At 48.0% G+C, this 22,333-nt stretch overlaps 1 protein-coding gene across 2 annotated transcripts in view; it reads left to right on the top strand.

Annotated features, from left to right (window-relative positions):
* Nucleotides 1-22,333, top strand: part of npr2 (natriuretic peptide receptor 2) — a 278,856-nt gene that overhangs the window by 148,664 nt on the left and 107,859 nt on the right. For both annotated transcript variants that reach the window (XM_072497159.1, XM_072497157.1), the window contains exons 12-14: nucleotides 15,029-15,100; nucleotides 16,438-16,597; nucleotides 20,641-20,796. In XM_072497159.1, coding sequence (XP_072353260.1) covers nucleotides 15,029-15,100; nucleotides 16,438-16,597; nucleotides 20,641-20,796 — 388 coding nt within the window. The remainder of the gene's footprint in view (nucleotides 1-15,028; nucleotides 15,101-16,437; nucleotides 16,598-20,640; nucleotides 20,797-22,333) is intronic.

Genomic DNA, 22,333 nt, shown 5'->3' on the forward strand with positions numbered 1-22,333 from the left:
CACATGACACCAATCTTCGGGCAGCATGGTAACACAGTAGTTTGCACTGTGGCTTCACAGCGCCAGGGTCCCAGGTTCGATTCCCTGCTGGGTCACTGTCTGTGCGGAGTTTGCACGTTCTCCCCGTGTCTGTGTGGGTTTCCTCCGGGTACTCCAGTTTCCTCACACAAGTCCCAAAAGACGTGCTGTTCGGTAATTTGAACATTCTGAATTCTCCTTCTGTGTATCCAAACAGGCACCGGAATGTGGCGACTAGGGGATTTTCACGGTGACTTTATTGCAGTGTTAATGTAAGCCTACTTGTGACAATAAAGATTATTTTAAAAATAACAGTGGCATCCTCAGAGCACTCCTCCGAGGCCTTCCCTTGGGTGGCAGTGGGGTGGGGGAGGCCACCCCGGATGGGCCGGTCGTGCTGCCCGAGCTGACAGCCTTTGCCACATCCTCCCAGCCGGCACCGTAGCTTCAGATAGACCCCAGGGAACAGGGCATCCCGTCTGGCCTCTACTGCTTCCAGTAGTCTGCGCAGGTCAGCATCACCGAATCATGGAGCTGGTCGTCTCGGCAGCATGGATGCAAGCTGAGTGGGGTTGGCTGTGCAGGATCGGTTTAATTGTTGCTCTCCCTTGTTAGAGAGGGGCTGGTGAGCGGGGTCCTGACGAATCAGCCGGCAGGACCATGGTTTGCAGCAAGAATCCCGTGGGGCCTCATTCAGTGGACCAATTAACATTTTAGCGTGGTGATGGCCTCTACGGACCAATCGTCGGGAAGCTTGCGGTAGTCCCCCCTCGCTACCACACTTCAAAACGTTTCTGTTAAATCGCACCCGAAGTGTGGGCTAAATCTCACTTTAAAAGTGTTCCCAGAACTCCCCAGGGCCCAAAAAGTGATGTGTCGTTAGGTAGCAGTGGGAAACTGGCTGGCAGAGCCGCCAGGTATCTCCCAGCAAAACCTGCCACAAATGACACTTTTCAGTTGAACCGCACCCTGATTTTCTGAGCCATATGGAAGAGTTGGGAAGACCCCTGGGAAGCATTATATTGTGGTACCAATCACAAACTCTAAACCTTTTCACTAATTCCATCCACTTTCAGACACTGTCTCAGGCTGAAACCCACTGTTCACACCTTAGCATCCTATTTGGTATAAGCCGAGTTTCTACTGCAGATTGTCCTATTTCCACCTCCTTGATAATCCTCACCTCAGGCCATCTGCTGTTGAAAGCGCCACCCATACCTTTGTCAACTCCAAACTCCTTAATTTTAAATTAAAATTAAAATACTCAGCAGGTCTGGCAGCAATCATGGAGAGAGAAACAAGAATTAACATTTCAGATTCAGGACCTCTCATCGAATTCAGTGCTGCCCTGTCCACCTTATGCAATTCACCATCCGTAAAGTTCAGCTCATCTAAATCTCTCTTATCGCAGACAAAGTTCTATTCATTCATATTGCCTGTATTTACTGATCTACGTTGGCTCCCAGGTCCCGATATTGCAGTCCTGCATTTAAGTCCTTTAGTCGCCTCATCTATTCATACCTCTGTAACATACTCCAGTTCTACAATCCCTTCCTACTCTGTTGCTATGATTTTGGCTTCTTGTACATGCCCAATTCAATTTCTCCACTATTGGACATGTGTGAATCATAGAATTTACAGTGCAGAAGGAGGCCATTCAGCCCATCGAGTCTGCACCAGCCCTTGGAAAGAGCACCCAGCCTACGCCCACACCTCCACTCTATCCCTGTAACCCCACCTAACCATGTTGGGCACGAAGGACAATTTAGCATGGCCAATCCACCTATCCTGCATATCTTTGGACTGTGGGAGGAAATGAGCACCATGAGGAAACCCACGCAGGCACAGAGCGAACATGCAGACCCCGCACAAGCAGTGACCCAAGCCGGCAATGAACCCAGGTCCCTGGCGCTGTGAAGCAACAGTGCTAACCACCATGCTACCATACCTTCAGTTGCCTGGGCAGCATGATGTGGGTGTCCCTTACGAAGTGTTTTCATCTTTCAACTTCCCTCTCCTTTTAGAAATTATTTAAAACCATTTCGTTGACCAGGTTTTTGATCCTGCCTTCAAATATCTCCTTCTTGATTTAGCATTCATTGTGTTCCCTATTATTCTGTGAAAGGTCTTGGGACATGTCTTTTTCTCTGTTGACGGGGAGTTGTTACAATGATGGTGTAACGCAAGTTGATTATTTGAGGTTTGACTCGAAGAAAGTTGGCAAGACGATACGGGTGTCAAGACAAAGAACTGGGTTTTATTTCTGGGGACAGGAAACAGAAGTTGGTTTTTTTTCTGGGTCATGAATGTACCCTCGCCAACCCCCTTTTGTCATGATATTCAAACACACACATCATGATAGACACACCAACAGACAAATCAGAACACACAACACCACAACCAATCACAGACAAGGACAGGGACAGTATAAAAGGACAAACACAACACCTGGTGGCCAGTATTAGCTGGAGACCAGGACAAGGACAGACCTGTTACAATACACACACAGGGAGACACCACGTGCAGAGTATCCAGAACGAACTGTATATAGAAGATAAAAATAAAATAGAGTTGTACCAAATACAACTGTGTTGGTTCATCTGTGCATCAGAGCACCCAACACCACATGGTACAGGAGTAGATCGATACCTGCCGGCATACCTCAGTGTACAGAGACAACCAGCAGTACCCAGGCAAAATGTATTGGCTCCCGGTTCCGCAGCCGTTCCAGTGCCACGGCGATTTCCGCGAAAACTGGCGGCGATTCCAGGCAAGTGTTTCAATTGTTCCTGGTGGCAGCTGAACTCCAAGACCTGGATGATAGTGAAAAAATTTAATTTCTCCTCACCATCGCCGGTGCAAGGGCACAAGAAATATTCACAAGGTTCAGGTTCTTCAGGAGGCAACAAAGGTATGATTACCAGGCAGTCCTGGACAAATTCGCCAAGTACTGTGAGGAAAACGCACTCCAATCGGCAAGTAAAGGTAAGAAAAGCGGCAGTACTCACCTTGTGGCCGGGATCCCGGAGGCCGAATTCCCAGAGGCCGAAATCCCGGGCCTGAGAGAGAGCTGGGTCGAGGTCGGCGGCCATCTTGCTACAGGTATCACGCTAGCACAGTTGCGCGAGCAGTGCGCAGAACCGGAAGTTTTGTTTGCGCATGCGCGAGACGCTGCGCATGCACAGTCAAGAAAACGGCCATCGGTAAAGGAACAGCGATCTGCGCATGCGCAGTCGCTTCCTATGTGCTACATACCGAGCGTCAGGATGTCAGAGGCCCCAGACCACACCAATTTAAAGGGGAAACGTCCCAAATCCAATTTAAAAGGGAAACGTCCCAAATCAAAAAAACAAAAATCTGTTAAAGCTGTAAAACAACCTTCCCTCACCTGGAATGACAGCACATTGCCGCAAATTGACCCAGGAGATGAATTTGACCTCCGAAGAACCCTGCAACAAGCAGTTACTTACGTACAAGCCGATGATTCCGACCTCGAATACTTCGAGACCGATCTTTACATTTTTTCTGGACCTCGCGAGCCCAATGACAGCTCCATGGTCCTAGACGACTACGACTCGGACGAACCTTTCGTGTTGCACATTGGCGACCCTCACATTGAATCCGACGCAGATGCGGATTCATTTTTCGGATTTGAAGATCTTCAACCCAGCAGATATGACGTCCCAACTCATCAGTGCAGGATGATGCCGCAGCCTGAAATTAACAGACAGGGAGCGGTGCAAGCCCAGAGAGAGCGGCCTGCTGCCACACAGAGCGTGGTCCACGTCCCGCTCAGCGTTCCCGACTCCACGATAGAAAAAACGCTTGACTCCGATGCGCAGTCCTTGCAGGAACAAGACCATGAGGGTCTAGCAACCTCTCCTGACCAACCAGCGGCAGTTGATGCAAGTCTGCCATGCTCACATGAACAGCAAGAAGGCTATAACAGCCTACCATGCTCCACTGCACAGCAGCATGACCATGACGTTCTCTCATGCTACAATGAAGGGCACAGCGCTGATGACTGTTCAAGCCCAATTGAAGACAAGCCAAAGGAATCGCCTCCTCCAAGCCCGAAGGAAAAAGGTTTCTGCGCTGATCTTCAGGATCATTATAGCCGAACAGAGATTAATAATGCTGCACGGTCACAGAAGGATGCTGAGGATTTGCTAAAGAAATTACTTGTATGTTTAACTTGCAAGGAGCAGACTGAGAATTGCCAGTGTTTTCGTACGGATAAAAAGAATGGACAAGACATTGATCCTCAGTTAATGGAAATAACACTACCTGAATCATACCAACAGCAGGGACAAATGTCTCCCTTCAACACAACACCGCAAAGTCCCAACTTCGGAGACCAGCAGTTAGTCAGTCATGACTCTTCAAACCTTGAGGGGAACATTAACTGCATTGAATCTATACACACTCCACTGATATAGATACTGTAATAGATATAGGACAGAGGTCAGAGGTAGGTTCTTTACGCAAAGAGTAGTGAGGCCGTGGAATGCCCTACCTACAACAGTAGTGAACTCGCCAACATTGAGGGCAATTAAAAGTTTATTGGATAAATATATGGATTATAATGGCATAGTGTAGGTTGATGGCTTTTGTTTCGGTGCAACATCGTGGGCCGAAGGGCCTGTACTGCGCTGTATCGTTCTATGTTCTATGATAAATGAGCAGAACATTGGAGCAAGAATCCTGAGGACACCGACATCGAGTAGCCAGATAAAGAACTTGAAACCCGCAGCAGTTTCAAGTGAACCAAGTGTGCTTTCCACTAATGGTGAAGATGCAGATAAGGTCGACCCAATTATCCATTGTACCACAATAACCCCAGAGATAAAGCAGTTATGTATGGGGAGTATAATGTGGGCAATTGAGAACAGTAAAAGAGAGACTGTGACTATGCCAGTCCCAGCAAAATCAGACCCAGAGACTATGAAGGCATGTACATTAGACAAAGATACATATGAGGCAACTGAGAAGAAAATTGAAACGGAATGTTCTTTGGAAAATAGTACAATGTCGAAAGAAACATTGGATCCTACATTCGAGACCATACATATGGGAGAATTTGAGGGTAATAAACAAGGTTCTGCAATGTCTGGGGGAACATTTAAAATTCCAAAGAAGAAAAGCCCAAATGAAGAACAACGGAAAGACAATGACAGTCCACCGACATGGTTTGTACCAGATGAAAACTCTGACAATTTACCCAACCCTAGTGAACAGCAAGCTGCTAATGACGATCTATCCACGGGATGTGAGACGAGTGACGACAACATCCCACTTCCCATGCAAAAGGTGCAAGGTGACAGACCTCGCTTAGTGCGTACAGAGGCACTCGACGATCATGGTGGGACCACTGACGACTGCGGTGGCACCGCACCGCTTCCACCCTGGATGACTCGAGCCTCTCCACTGGTCGGTGCATTCCTGCATGTTCCGACTCCAGAAGTGCAGCTTCAGGGAATCTCGGCTGCCTCCAGTGAACCTGTTGGGACTCCGGACGTGGAGCATCGATGGAAGGCAGAGCGGACTCCAGATGGGGAGCAGCCAAACTCCGACTCTGAGTCGCGTACGGCAGACTTTGCTCCGGACGGGCAGTGTCGCGGCCTCGGTAATGGCACGCTCAGGGTGACGGCGGATGCCACGGCGACAGGGAATGGATCGCGTGGCAGTCACACTGGGTCGACAGTGGCGACCAGCACCGGCGGTCCAAGACGGATACACCAATTCGCGCCATCGCCAGACGTTGAAGCGAGCAACAATTCTCTCTCCAAGGCGACATGCTTCGACGTTCCTCTGCGGAGTCGCCCTTCCAGCACAGCATGTGGCTGGAACCAGCGTGCACGGTCTCGGCCGACTTCAACATCTGGCACATTCATCGCCTTGCATGACATTAGTGATGGTGCTTCTTCAATGGCAACGACCCATTGGCTACAAGATGCTGTCCACCACAAACATACAAAGAAAAAAGACTCCACCTCGTTCCTGGTATGCATGGCGGATGGATTGGTGCGTAGGCGCAATCGGCGAGCCTTGCGCCGCCTTCCACGCTCGCAACTGAACCGTACACACACGCCGGATCCTCCACTGGTTCCCAAGGATGACTTTGTGAAGCTGCCACGGATCATGCCCCTTCCATCGCCACCCGTGACCAGGCCATAGCAGCTAAAATCCTCCCCATGCAGAAGCTAAGGCTGTTTCTGGGACCTTGCCACCTGTCAAATCCAAGGCAAACTTTATTGATGCAGACAAGTATTTTCTCCCTTTTGAGTTGGCATGCCAGTCGAAATGTCCCAGCATAGTCAGCACATCACTTGACTGTTTACTGAAATTAATTGCCTATGGGCATCTCACTGGTAATGCCCCAGACAGTACAACACCTGGCAAGAAATTAATTGATCGAATCATAGAGACAATTAGGACCACAAACCGACGAAGGTGTTCAGTTGCAGATAATTAAGGCCTTACTAACTACAGTAACATCTCAGCATATAGAAATACACGAAGGAACTGTGTTACAGGCTGTTAGAACGTGCTACAATATTTACCTGGCCAGCAAAAACTGAATAAACCAAACCACAGCCAAGGCAACACTAACACAGATGTTGAATGTTATATTTGCACGAATGGAAAACCAAGCACTGCAGGAAGTAAAACAAATGGAAAAGGAGAGACTTCGGCAACAGCATCACCTCCAACAGTCCAAGGTGAACCAGTGTGAACCCAAATCTCCACAACTGAACCGACTTGAGGACCAGCCTAGTCTTGAGGTGTCACAGGTGCCTGAATCAGGCCACCTCAATGAAGTCGACAAACATGTTCGCGAGGATACAGAACCAGAAAATGGGACGGATATTTGTAATGCCGAAAATGAACAAACAGAAGTTGACCAGGCTTGCACATCAGCCGGTGGTTCTTGACCCACCCTTGAGGCGGTCAATCCGAATTCGTCGCACACCTATTAGACTGGACTTATAACACTGCTCATACGTTTAAATGTTAAACACTGCTGTATTATAACCTGTTGTTGTTTTATTGTTCCAGATATCGTTTGACCGGACCACTAGTCAAAGTTTTTTTGCATTCATGTTTTGTTACGGTACAACCTCATTAGCATGACGCACCCGACATCGCCCCATGTATATAGTTACGTTGTATGCACATGCTGTAAATAACACACACACACACTCTTAGATGCGCACACGACACAATTATATTTATAACCAGGTAGGCACATATCTTTGTAAAAAGTGGGGGATGTCATGATATTCAAACACACACATCATGATAGACACACCAACAGACAAATCAGAACACACAACACCACAACCAATCACAGACAAGGACAGTGACAGTATAAAAGGACAAACACGACACCTGGTGGCCAGTATTAGCTGGAGACCAGGACAAGGACAGACCTGTTACAATACACACACAGGGAGACACCACGTGCAGAGTATCCAGAACGAACTGTATATAGAAGATAAAAATAAAATAGAGTTGTACCAAATACAACTGTGTTGGTTCATCTGTGCATCAGAGCACCCAACACCACACCTTTCAGGGGAAGCAATCACACATAACGATTGTCACAGTGAGCACTCAGTTAATTGGCATGAAGTCAGGTTCTATGCCCAAGTAATTGCAATGAGCGGGCTTGCAAAGCTAGAGGGGCAATCAGAGGCCTTCCAGCTTGAGAAGGAACAACAGGCTGTAATGAAAGGTAGTTAAGAGAAAGGGCACTTCATCATCGAGGAGACTTCACTTGAAACCTTTGGATTTTTAATCAAAAGAGCAATTCAGCAGCCAGGCTACCACTGTGCAGGTGTGAAGGAGTGTGGAAGTGCCAGTACAGGGCACCCAGACAGGCAGGGAGAGCCTCCAGGTTTGCCTGAAGTACTGTTAATCCCTCCCTGCCACATTGTCCTGCCAGCAGGTGTTCACCACTCGGCATCTACAACCAGCACCCATTGGTTCAGGAACATAGAGCCTAACTGAAAAATTCCAGTCAGGATCCAGTAATTGGATTTAATTAGGCCCTTAATGAGTTTAACCGGCACCTTGCTTGTGGCTGATATTCTTGTCAGGCCTGATCCCACCTCTGGAAGAATGACTCAGAGATGGGATGGAGCCAGGGAAACAAAACGCTGGCTGATGGAACTAATTTCCAGCCCTACCTGTCCCTGATTGAACCCCAGTGAGGCAGCAAAACCAGCCCAATAGGCCAGTTCCTGCCACGCCGAGTCCTTCACTGAATGCAAAGAAAATCATTGACCTCAAGCTTGCAGGGTTGCTACTTCACAAGTGGAAGTGCAATGGACTGAGATTTTCATTCACCTTCAAGCAAATATTTGACCCTATGCCAAATCGTGTGAATTGGAGTATTTCCATTCCCCATATGGACACAGCAGAGGCAGCAGCCACCAAACCAACCAGAAAAATGCACGTGTATCATATTGTTCTGATAGGTGATAGAGAGGCCTCTATCAGGCCAGCCAAATAAATCCGAATCTATTTTTGTTCTCAACCGCAACTGGACAACAGTATAGGCTTCGAAAGGTAATCAATTCTCCCTGAGGTGGATTATCCTTGCTGAGAAGCATTTTGGTGCCCTTAAAAGGCTCAGCATCTACTTCATGCCAGGTGTCAGCTGAAGATGATTGTCTGGAACAGTCTAGGAATAAAACCAGATGTGTGTGTGTGTTATGAGTACATGAAAATCCAAGGATGAAACACAAATTCTGAAGGGCACAAAGATGCTAGTGCAATTCTATGGATATTTGGAGGCCTGGGGCGAAATTCTCTGGAAACGGCGCGATGTCCACTGACTGGCGCCCAAAACGGCGCAAGTCAGTCGGGCATCGCGCCGGCAAAAAGGTGCGGAATGCTCCGCAGCTTTGGGGGCCGAGCCCCAACCTTAAGGGGCTAGGTCGGTGCCGGATGAATTTCCGCCCCGCCAGCCGGCGGAAAAGGCCTTTTGTGCCCCGCCAGCTGGCGCGGAAATGACATCTCCGGGCGCGCATGCGCGAGAGCGTCAGCGGCCGCTGACGGCATTCCCGCGCATGCGCAGTGGAGGGAGTCTCTTCTGCCTCTGCCATGGTGGAGACCGTGGCGGAGGCGGAAGGGAAAGAGTGCCCCCACGGCACAGGCCTGCCCGCGGATCGGTGGGCCCCGATCGCGGGCCAGGGCACCGTGGGGGCACCCCCCCGGGGCCAGATCGCCCGGCCCCCCCACCCAGGACCCCAGAGCCCGCCCGCGCCACCTTGTCCCGCCGGTAAGGTAGGTGGTTTAATCTACGCCGGCGGGACAGGCATTTTAGCGTAGGGACTTCGGCCCATCCGGGCCGGAGAATCACGCGGGGGGGCCCGCCATCCGGCACGGCGCGATTCCCGCCCCCGCCGAATCTCCGGTGCCGGAGACTTAGGCAACCGGCGGGGGCGGGATTCACGCCAGCCCCCGGCGCTTCTCCGACCCTGCGGGGGGTCGGAGAATCTCGCCCCTGATTCCTGGAAAATTGAGAATTTTTACATTAAAAGTAATGCACTTTTAGACTTCATAATTAATGGAGTTTCAATCTAAAAAGAGAAGAACAAAGACCAAGACGCTCCTCTAGGATGCTTTCACACACTTTCATACTCTACCTGAGTTTTCGACAGAAACCCTGTTTACATGGGCAAATGCAGCTTCCACCATAGTTCAGCAATAAATTGGAGCAAATATTATGTTGCTGAACTCAGGCGGTCTGGCAGCATTTGTCAGGTGTTTTCTCTCCCTACGGATGCTGTCAGATTTGCTGGCTTTACCTATTGAATGGCCATTCGGGTAGATAGGGGGCCACAACGGGGAACGCACGGCTGAAGTCGCACTTCATCCCGTTTTCTGCACTGAGGAGCTCCGCTCGCCAGGGATGGCATCCCGATCTCTCAACCCACTGACACGACCCCCAAACCCTTCCCCCAGCCCAAACTCACTAATAATGGGGTCTTCAGCCCTCTTCGCATCCACCCCTGGGCCTGATCACTGTCGCGTGAAAAATGCCAGCTTGACACCTTGTCAATGCCAGCTTGACACCTTGGCAATGCCAGCCTGGCAGCTTGGCAGTCCCCTGCCAGCTGACAGTGCCACCTGGGTGGCTGGCACTGCCCAGGTATTAGGCTGACAGTGCCAAGGTGCCTGGGTGGCACTAGCAGTGCCAGTGTGCCACCCTGCCCAGAGGGCAAGTACCTGGGGGCCTCCATTCCCTTGGAAGACTCCCACGAGTGCCGTTCTGACTGATTCTCTTTTGTGGAGACCAGCACTGAATGGCGCTTTCCTGAGAGCCCCCCTTTTTCAGGCCTTTCCACGCGCCCTTTCGTACCACGCCCCTTCCAGAACCGCCACCTTCACCTCCCCCCCCCCCACCCTTTATACCCCCCTTCCACCCTCCTTTCATGGCCATGGTTCCCCCAGGCCCCAACTCTTGGCAGTGCCAACCTGGCACCCTGGAAGTGCTCATGCAGGCTTTGCAGTGCCACCCAGGCATTTTGCCAGTGGCAGGGTAGCAGTGCCAAGCAGCTAGTCCGGCAGTGCGAAGGTTCCTGTGTTCCAGGGGAAGGGCCAGGGGGCCACGCTGCACAATCCCTGACCACCCAGGAGCCTCCGATGGCTTGGGAGATCTCCTGGGAGCCATTCAGCCTGGTCCACATTTGTGGACAGCTTGGGACTCCCTGCGGAGGCCTATAGATCCCAGGTCAGCACGCCAAGTAAGTTTAAAAATGACTTCAGCTCGTGAGGCTTGGTCATGGCCATTGTGGGCAGGATCCTGATCGGGACGCCTCGTGAGATCTGGGTAGATCTCGCAAGGCGTAATGGCTGCTGGGAAGCCTACGGGTGGCGTCTTCGAACAGGAATGTGATGCGGCTGATAGATCGCGCCTTTTGTTTTGGATTCCAGCATCTGCAGTATTTCGCTTTTATTTAAGAAGAAGGATGTGCGTTTACAGCTTCATTGACAATGGCACTGAATACAAGGACATCTGTCGCAGTGCCAAAAGGTTCCTTCTCTGAGTGCTGGTGAAAATGCATTTCAGTTTCAAAGAAAGCATATTTAATACACAAATTTCTAGAACATGGCTAAGGAGCTCATACATGAATTAATGGATTCATTTCAAGAACTGGGTTGTTGACAAAACACCAATGGTGGAGAAAAAAACAGCACTTTTGGAGGAGAACAATAAAATAAAACAATATAATGGAGGAATTATATTCCTGTACTCTGGATGAATTAATTGACAGAGCTGACAAAAATAATGATGGATTACAAATTTGATTGGGGCCCATTGTTAGTGAACATTCCTGAACCCAGCGATTAGAAGAAAATATAACGAGTTTCCTACTTATGAGGAAATTGTGTCACAATTTGCTAATGTAGACATAGACATAGAACATACAGTGCAGAAGGAGGCCATTTGGCCCATCGAGTCTGCACCCACCCACTTAAGCCCTCACTTCCCCCCCCATCCCCGCAATCCAATAACCCCCCCTAACCTTTTGGTCACGAAGGGCAATTTATCATGGCCAATCCACCTAATCTTTGGACTGTGGGAGGAAACCGGAGCACCCAGAGGAAATCCACGCAGACACAGGGAGAATGTGCAGACTCTGCACAGACAGTGACCCAGCGGGGAATGTAAAATCAAAGACCCCGCTCATAATCAAAGACCTCTCCCACCCTGCTTATTCAACTTCTTCCATCGGGCAGGAGAGACAGAAGTCTGAGAACACGCACAAACTGATTCAAAAACAGCTTCTTCCCCGCTGTTACCAGACTCCTAAATGATCCTCTTATGGACTGACCTGATACTACACTCCTGTATGCTTCACCCGATGCCGGTGTCTATGTATTTGCATTGTACACCTTGTGTTGCCCTATTATGTATTCTCTTTTTATTTTATTTTATTTTCATGTACTTAATGATCTGTTTGAGCTGCTCACAGAAAAATGCTTTTCACTGTACCTCGGTACTCGTGACAATAAACAAATCCATCCATGTTTGATGGCTACTGAAATATGAAGCAAGTTTCATAGAATCATAGAATTTACACTGTAGAAAGAGGCCATTCAGCCCATTGAGTCTGCACCGGCTCTTGCAACGAGCAACCTACTTAAGCCCACTTCTCCACCCCATCCCGTAACCCAGCAACCCCACCTAACCAAAGGGCAATTTAGCATGGCCAATCCACCTAACCTGCACATCTCTGGACTGTGGGAGGAAACCCACGCAGACACAGGGAGAATGTGCAGGCTCCGCACAGACAGTGACCCAAGCTGAGAATCGAACCTGGGATCCTGGGGCTGTGAAGCAACTGTGCTACCGTGCCACCCAGTAAAAAGAACAATGATTATTGTACACAGTGCAGGAGTGTTGTGATAGGGGCTGGTTTAGCACACTGGGCTAAATCGCTGGCTTTTAAAGCAGACCAAGGCCAGCAGCATGGTTCGATTCCCATGCCAGTCTCCCCGAACAGGTACCGGAATGTGAAAAATGAAAATCGCTTATTGTCACAAGTACGCTTCAAATGTAGTTATTGTGAAAAGCCTCTAGTCGCCACATTCCGGCGCCTGTTCGGGGAGGCTGGTACGGGAATTGAACCGTGCTGTTGGTCTGCTTTAAAAGCCAGTGAATTAGCCCAGTGTGCTAAACCAGCCCCAGCATGGCGACTAGGGGCTTTTCACAGTAACTTCATTTGAAGCCTACTTGTGACAATAAGCAATTTCATTCATTTTCATATATTTCTGCATGGCAGTGATGGGCAACTAGGCTGGTGAGTGGGCACATGAGTGGCCCTCCTTCATCTCAGTGGGTCGCAAGATTGAAATCAGGCACGTTCACAAACGATCACCCCATGTTCAAGATTGAATACATTGAATAGGCACAGAATATTTCAGAATGAATTAAGAAAATGCTTGATAATTTTACATATTAATAGGCCTGTCAGCAATGTCAAATGGTAAAAACAAAATAAATATTTACACTTTGGACTCAGAGGGAGTGCAGTACAGTCAATGTTGTGTGCAATCAGCATGCACCTCATTTCATGTGAAATGAGGCAGCATGGTAGCATTGTGGATAGCACAATTGCTTCACAGTTCCAGGGTCCCAGGTTCGATTCCGGCTTGGGTCACTGTCTGTGCGGAGTCTGCACCTCCTCCCCGTGTGTGCGTGGGTTTCCTCCGGGTGCTCCAGTGTCCTCCCACAGTCCAAAGATGTGCAAGTTAGGTGGATTGGCCATGATAAATTGTCCTTAGTGTCCAAAACTGCCCTTAGTGGTGGGTGGGGTTACTGGGTTATGGGGATAGGGTGGAGGTGTTGACCTTGGTGCTCTTTCCAAGAGCCGGTGCAGACTCGATAGGCCGAATGGCCTCCTTCTGCACTGTAAATTCTATGATAATCTATGATAATCTATGTGCCCCTGCTTTATGTGTGTATCCCTTCAGTTATACCGGTAGGAAAACAATTACGTGGGCAGAAATCAGCGGAATGTGGCAACGGTCAACAGAATGTCACGTGGGCCACACTCAGAACCCAGATGGGCTGCATGGGGCCCCTGAGCTGCAGAATGACCACCTTTCTGTATGGTCTCCTAGCTTTTGGCCTTCACAAGGAATTATAGATTTCATGCCTCTGGTGTCCTTGCACACTGACACTCATCCATTTATGGCCATCTCCTTCTGCAAAGTAAAAGATGAAATTTGGTTGTGGAACAGATCAGAAATAGGTTGCTAACTAAGGACTAAAACAAAGGATTTGCTTTTTTTTTTGTGTAGTTGCTCATGAACAGTCTTTGTCAGCTTTCCAGTAAGCACATTTACCTATTCTGGGCTGATGTAATGATTTTAAAATGTCTTCAGTCTGTCTCATTTATGTTAATGTATTGCAAGGTATTGGCTAAATTTAGGTAAGCAATACTCTTGTGTAAGCTGATTTACAGAAACATTATTGCTGACAGAAATCCTCTTGAAAAGATCAATGTCACCCATATATAACAATATAAAATAATTGGCAGTCATATCCATTTGCAGAATAGCAATATAACTGGCAATGCCTCTGCTTGCTGAAATTGACACTTTATCACATCTGGCATCTTCTTTTATACATCGCTCCAAACCAGCAGGTGCGGAGATTATGCTGACCCCGATGTAATTGCTTCTTATTCCTGCTGGGCAATCTGTTTAGTGGTGGGTTGCTTTTCTAACCTGCAGAGGGAACTTCTCCATTCACTTAGGGGACCCATGATAATTAAAAGGACCTCATCAGTAAATAAGTTTTTTCTTCACCTTGCTCCCTTCAATTTCTGCACTCAGCTGTTTCCACAGTGAGTGTTATCTACAGTGCTTACATGGCACCTAAGGACTTGATAAGTGATTCTGTTATTGCCTCTTTTTCTGATTGGCTGCTCAGTTGTGCTTTAGTTGTAAATCATCCAGGTTCCAGGAATGCATTATTTTGGTTCCTATGAGTGGTCTAAAAAAAGACAAGGAGACATTTTTTTTACTGAATACAAAATCAGGGTGCTTACAGCAAAGTGAATGTCCATAAATATTAAAAATTGCATTGATGGCTTTTAGATACGGTTATCATTTCACACAATTTAACAAAGCCCAGTGTAATTGCTCCCCCACGCCCTCTTGCTGGAGTTTATTTAGTCAATGCCGTTGCTGATTTCCAATCTGGGCATTGGATGATGTAGATAAGAATGGTGAACTTTGACCTTTAGGAGAGTTCAGATGCCAGCCAAAGCAGGTGAATCTGCGGGTTTATACTATCTCTCAGACCTTTTGTTTTGAAGAAGGCATGTCAATTGTAAGGAAATCTTCCAGAACTAATTTATGTCACTGTCGGTATGGAAAGTATTTAAGAATTTAGTAATTGAAATATGTACTCATTGCACATTTACTGTGTTTTGGAAGGGAAAGGTAAGTTTATTTTAAACCGCTTCTGTTTTGGTCTTTTCAGGATATACTTGAAAATGAAAATATTAACCTTGACTGGGTATTCCGCTATTCACTGATTAATGACATTGTGAAGGTAAGATGCATCAAGAGCAAGAGAGATATTGAAATATAACTTAATTAAACTATGAAATGTATTCTTGAAATGTTATTAGTAAAGGGTATTCCAGCAGACTACTTTGGTATTGCAAGAGAACTTCGCTAGGTAAAACAAAAAGCTGAATAAAATGTTGGGAAAGGCAATATAATGGGAACCAATGGTTCCTGGAAGTGTCAGTATTATAGTAAAAACAACCAAGACATTAGTGCATTTGGATATTAAAAGAATTCGAAAAGAAGCCAATTTGCATCTGTAATGATCTGTAATGAACCTCTCATGACCTCTGGACATTCCAAAGCCCTTTACAGCCAATGAATATAATTCTGAAGAGTGATGACTTGTTATCTAGGACACATGGCAGCCATTTTGCTCACAACAAGCTCTTACAGACAGCAATGTAATATTGGCCAGATAACCTGTTTTCGAAATGTTGATTGAGCGACAAATATTGGCCAGGACACAGCAGACTCTTTAATCATAGAATCCCTACAGTGCAAAAGGAGGCCATTTAGTGTCCAAAAAGTTTGGGTTGGGTTATGGGGATAGCATGGCGGGGGGGGGGGGGCGGGGGGGGGGGGATGGGCCTGGGTGGGATGCTCTTTCGGAGGTTCAGTGCAGACTCGATGGGCTAAATGGCCTCCTTCTGCACTGTAGGGAATCTATGATTCTAAGATGAGGACTTCCTTGTGGCTCACTCCTTCATGGCTAGGAGGAGCAGGAGTACTTCCCTTTAGCATTGCAAGATCAACGGCCAACTCCTCCCATTGCGGATCAGACTCCCTGCCCCAGCGGGATCAAACACTCCCCTCTCCCCTCCCACCCTAAACAGTGGAATTGGAAATCATATCCATCAGCTCTGTCACATCTCATTCAACATTCCCTGCCTAATTGGAAGCCAAGCCTATTGATCACACTGCCATTTGAGAGTGAAGCAATCAGTAACATAACAGCCAGGATTCTCCGATCCCAGTGCGTCCCACTACCGCTGCTCGCGGGAAGGGAGAATTCGCTGCCGAGCCAAAATTCCCATTTATTGCAGTGGGACCGGAGAATCCCTCCGGCGTGAACGGATGGAGAATCCCATGTGCATTGTGTAATTAAAACAACACAGAGTGAGGAGAAACACATACCCCGTGGGATTGCCACAAGCTCTCGGACCCCCAGCTCCCTATGGGTCAAAGTATTAATCGAACAAAGTGGCTACTTCTGTGCTGTTGTTCTTCCATTTCTGGGGATTGTCAAGTCAAAATTGATGAGGAGAAGTTCAGATGAGATCAAAACGGTTTGTTAAGCTGATCTCTTTTGCCTTGCAGGGAATGGTATTTCTACATAACAGCATAATTGGGTCACATGGAAATCTTAAATCATCCAATTGTGTTGTTGACAGTCGTTTTGTGTTGAAAATCACAGATTATGGTTTGACAAGTTTCCGTTCATTATGTGATAATGAAGATTCGTATGCGCTCTATGCAAGTAAGTTTAGATGTGTGTCAGGTGATCAATGTAGACATCGTGTTGGGATCTTCAGTTGAAAAATTTAGCTTTACATTCGTCTAAAATTTAGGGGGCAATGTCCGAAATAATGGAGGTGGTGAAAATGAGAGTATTCTGGAAACCAGTCAGGAATTCAACTTTTATACACACAACGCACCGGTAACTACACACTGCTACATGCATGCACACATGCACATGGTCACATAAACATTTCCATACCTTCCTACATATGCACTAAACAGCTGTGTAGACTAGCACTCTCACACAGATGAAGAGAAAGAGGAAGTAATTAGGTGAATCACCTACAGATTGTGACCCACAGACCCTAAAGACAAAAGAATTAGCAGTGGATGGAAGTACTTGTAAATCTACTCAACTATTAAAAGATGGAGTTTTCCTTGAAGCAGAGGAGACTGAGCTGGGGAATGATTGAGACATATAAACTTATGAGGGGCATAGATAGACAGGAAAAAACATTTCCCCTTATTGGAGGCATCAATGACCAGGGGGCATAGATTTAAGATAAGGGATGGGATGTTTCGAGGGGATGTGAGGAAAAACCTATTCACCCAGAGGGTGGGAGTCTGGAATTCACTGCCTGAAAGGGTGGTGGAGGCAGAGACCTTCACAGCATTTAAGAAGTATTTAGATGTCCACTTGCGATGCCAAGGCATACAAGGCCAAGCTTTGGAAAATGGGATTAGAATACTTTGATGGTTGTTTTTGACTAGCTCATACGCAATGAGCTGAAGGGCGCTTTTTGTGTTGTAGATCTCTATGACTCTATGGTGTATGATTTGGTGAGATTTAGTGGGAGTCTCAGGGAAAGTTAGGATATATGGGGCTGGATTCTCTGATTTTGAGGCTTTGTCCAGAGCAAGTGTCTGATTTTACGACAAAATGTTGGCGCCGCCCCTGCACCGATGCACCAAGCGGTGAGGTGCTAGCAGCTGCATCACTTAAAACGCACGGCCTTCCCAATATGAACGCCTGGAGAATTGGCGGGTCTGTGGCCATGCATGCGAATGGCAACTACCTGTAGCTGTCGCGCCGTACAACATGGTGCAGGCCGCGCACAGACCTGACCTGCCGGATAGTGTCCCTCTGGACACCCCTTCACCACCACCGGGCCACCCCCCACCAGTCCCCCCATGTTGGACGTTTTAGTTACCATTGTATGAAGAGTCAAAAGTCCTGTTCCTTTTCACCAAACACCATTTATTTCACTTCCACAGCCTCTGCGCAAAACTCTAACAACACATCATCTGACATAAGGGCCACCTGAAGCCCCTTTACATATCAGTGTCAATCATTTGAGAGTTAACATAAATGAGACAACTAATTGCAATGTCTCTTAATGCATTACTTAACTCTTAAACCCATTGCTTAACACCCCAGTCCTCGCCGAAGCCCTCCCAGCGAGCATCATGGCTCCCCCCCCCTACTGTGGCGTCGTTGGACACAGTCTGCAGCCGCCACGCCGGGTACATGAAAACTGAGAGCACAGGCACCGCGCACCATCGGGAACTCAGCTCATCGTGGGCGGAGCATCGGGGGAGGGCCTTCAGGTAACTTCCTGAGGCCGTCCCAATGGTGTGTGGCGTACTCCTCAATGACACCATTTTGGAGGATCCGGAAACAGGCCAATTTGGCTGTAAACAGGGATTCTCCACCCGATTGCCGATTACAATATCGTCGTCGGGCAACGGAGAATCACGCCCATGATTTGTCAATCAAGGAATGCAAAGGAATTTTAAAACTTTACTGGTTGAGAATTTGTGAAATTAAAAATTAAAGTTGGTGTTCTCATATATCAAAGAGTGAAATCAGGGGCGAATTCTCCCCCAACGGCGCGATGTCCGCCGACTGGCGCCAAAAACGGCGCCAATCAGACGGGCATCGCGCCGGCCCAAAGGTGTGGAATGCTCCGCATCTTTGGCAGCCTAGCCCCAACATTGAGGGGCTAGGCCGACGCCGGAGGGATTTCCGCCCCGCCAGCTGGCGGAAATGGCGTTTGTTGCCCCGCCAACTGGCGCGGAAATGCGGCGCCATGCGCGGGAGCATCAGCGGCCGCTGTCAATTTCCCGGCGCATGCGCGGGAGCGTCAGCGGCCGCTGTCAGTTTCCCGCGCATGCGCAGTGGGGAGAGTCTCTTCCGCCTCCGCCATGGTGGCGGCCGTGGCGGAGGCGGAAGGGAAAGAGTGCCCCCACGGCACAGGCCCGCCCGCGGATCGGTGGGCCCCGATCGCGGGCCAGGCCACCGTGGGGGCACCCCCCGGGGTCAGATAGCCCCGCGCCCCCCCCCCCCAGGACCCCGGAGCCCGCCCACGCCGCCTGGTCCCGCCGGTAAATACCAGGTTTGATTTACGCCGGCGGGACAGGCAATTTCTGGGCGGGACTTCGGCCCATTCGGGCCGGAGAATTGAGCGGGGGGTCCCGCCAACCGGCGCGGCCTGATTCCCGCCCCCGCCCAATCTCCGGTACCGGAGACTTCGGCGGGGGCGGGATTCACGGCGGCCAACGGCCATTCTCCGACCCGGCGGGGGGTCGGAGAATGACGCCCCAGTTTCTTAAATAGACTCAAGAACAATAAAATAGAGCATGATTAAAAACTTGTCAAATTAAACAGCAGCCACAGCAGCCACAGCGCTGTGAGTTGAGCTATTTTAGAATTCTGCAATTGATGGAGAGTGGGAACACTGTAATGGAAAAAAATAAATAACAGAAGTTGTTTAAATTAAACATCAGGTGCATTTTTGGTTTTGGTAGATCTTAACATTTTCCGACACGCTCTTCTTTATTATTTCTCACAGTTTGTGCCATATCCCTGACCAAAAGGTTAAACAAGTTAAATGAGGGTATATTTTCCTGTGGTCATTAATGTAAACTAAAAAGTCAGTGCATATTTAAGAGAGGTTTCTCTGAACTTAGATCACCTTTCTGCCTCACATTACCAGCTGGAGGGAAATGTGCCTTGACGTATTTGGCACTCAACATTGCTAGAGGTTAGTTGGCTTGAAGCAACCTAATGATATCTAATTCTTATAGGATTTGGACCACAGGATCAGTGCATATCAGGAGTAAATGAAATACCAAATATCGTATGCCCAAATCCAAGCTCTGCATCAGGAGCACAAATAAATAAAACTCTCCTTGGGCGTCATTCTCCGCCGGCGGGAGTCTCCGTTCTGCCGGCACCGGGGGGTTTCCCGACGGCGTGGGGCTGCCCCACAATGGGAAACCCCATTGACCGGCCGGTGTTACGGAGACTCCCGCCGGCCGGTCGACGCAGAAATGTGGCGGGGCGGGTAGGAGAATTTCGCCCCTTATTTTTTTCATTCACGAATCCCCAAATTTACAGAGTTATAACATTGTGATACTGGATGATTGCCCTCATGTAGCTGCTGACACCATGGGTAACCACATCCTTATGTGCTCTATAACTAGCTGATAAAGTGTGCATTATATTTGAGCTATGAAGTCCTTCAACCACTGCCCCATCCCTTCATTCACCAACAGCCTCTGCCTCCTCCTTTATCTCTGGGTTCCTCCCACCATCGCATCAACTCCCAAAACATGTAGGATGCAGAATATATTTCCAATCCAGGGGATATCAAAGGTTTCTTGATCATGATCAAGTTTTCCATAAGCTGCTCTTGCCTTTGTTACACACAGACTGTGAGGTAAGGATTGCCTGTGAAATCACAACCTGAGGTACATGTGTAGCAGTTATCATACAGGAATTGTATTTAAAGGAGACAGGTGCTTCTTTTGTACAGTAAAGATAGCCACTGAGCTCACTGAACAAATGAAATTGACCACGAGCATGACTTTCCATGCTCTCAGATATCAGCACCTCTGTTATCTTACAAATGCAGTTTGCCCATTTTACAGCAGGCACTGACATGTGGACCTTCACACATGAGAGCATTGATTGTTTTTATCAGGTGTGAAGGCTATACATTTTTACTTATAACTGCAGGTAGAATGAAAAATTAAGTATGTGCTTTATCTTTGGAATAGAAAAACTTTGGACGGCTCCAGAATTATTAAGATTGGAACGAGCACCTCCTCAAGGTAGTCAGAAAGGAGATGTATACAGTTTTGGCATCATTCTTCAAGAGATCGCCTTAAGAAATGGTTCATTTTATATAGAAGGAATGGATCTCAGTCCAAAAGGTATTTTTCTTCCATATTCATCTATTATTGTATCCAGCAGAGCAATCAAATCTTGCCTGTTGGCTCTCTGGAAGACCTTGTGGGTAAATATGTTGCATGGCATGGCATCAAGCACAAAGCAAGCAAATAGCAACATCATTCCCTAGCCCATACTCGGTTAATGAAGCTATTGGGATGGTATCTTTAGCCTCAGCACATTTGCTTAGGAAGAGAAATGGCAGCCAAAGTTGAAGCTGATGAGAGTTACCTAGCAGGTCCTGGTGGAAGTTTAGGTCTGGAGGTTGGCTGAGGGGAAGGTCAGACGAAGCTGAGCTAAAAATAATTAGCCTATTGGCATTTACTATCTGGAGTCAGCGATGAAGAATGGCCACTTTAATCAGTTACAAAAGGGCTCCAGGCATCTCTTTAGATTTAACAATGTAAGACTGCATTCAAGAGAGAAATTTGAACTTTTATTTGAAACTGCAAAGCAGGTCCTACTGCAATGCCACACCAGTTCCACACGATAAACTGGCCAGTCAGTTTGTTTTATTCTGTAATGGGTTGTATGTAAAAGAATAAGTTAGAGTGATAATGCCATTTAGTTATATTCCAATGAAATGAATTTGTATATTATCTTTGTTTGCACTGAGTGCTGAATTTGGGTGCATTTGAGTGCTATAGTGAGAGTTTGGTGACTGAGGGAGTTAGGTGAGGAGGGAACAAGGTGCTCCTTTCATTTAGTTTCCTACACTTCCTCAAAGAGCGTGAAGGGAGCCGGGGATTTTCAGAGAGTGCAGCTGACTGGGAGCAGAGTCGGAGGGCGGAGTTCCAGTTGGTTCACAGGCTGGTACATTCTGTAAGATCAGAGGGGATGGAGGCTAGGGCAGTTGCATGCTCCTCCTGTAGGATGTGGGTGGTGAGGGATACTGCTGGTGTCCCCGTTGATTACACCTGCGGGAAGTGCACCCAACCCCAGCTCCTCAGAGACCGTGTTAGGGAACTGGAGCTGCAGCTGGATGAGCTTTGGATCATCCGGGAGGCAGAGGGGGTGATAGAGAAGAGTTACAGGGAGATAGCCACACCCAAGGTACGTGACAAGAGTAGCTGGGTTACAGTCAGGGGAAGGAAAACAAAGGGGCAGACAGTGCAGGGATCCCACGTGGCCGTTCCCATTCAAAACAAGTGTACCGTTTTAGATGCTGTTGAGGGGGATGACCTACCATAGTCATGGAGAGGAATAGGAACCGACAATATGGGAAGGTATTTTATTGGGGGAGGGGAAATTATACTGCCATTAGACAGTTGCTGAGGACCATAAAATGGGAACAATTGTTCTTGGGGAAATGCACAACAGTAATGTGGGGGTTGTTTACGGAACACTTGCTGCGAGTGCTGAATTGTTTTGTCCCACTGAGACGAGGAAGGAATGGTAAGGTGAAGGTGCCTTGGATGACAAGAGAAGTGGAGCTTCTAGTCAAGAGGAAGAAGGAAGCTTACGTAAGGTTGAGGAAGCAAGGATCTGACTCGGCTCTAGAGGGTTGCAAGGTAGCCAGGA

The sequence above is a fragment of the Scyliorhinus torazame genome, chromosome 3 (assembly GCF_047496885.1).
Source record: "Scyliorhinus torazame isolate Kashiwa2021f chromosome 3, sScyTor2.1, whole genome shotgun sequence".
Taxonomy (NCBI): Eukaryota; Metazoa; Chordata; class Chondrichthyes; order Carcharhiniformes; family Scyliorhinidae; genus Scyliorhinus; species Scyliorhinus torazame.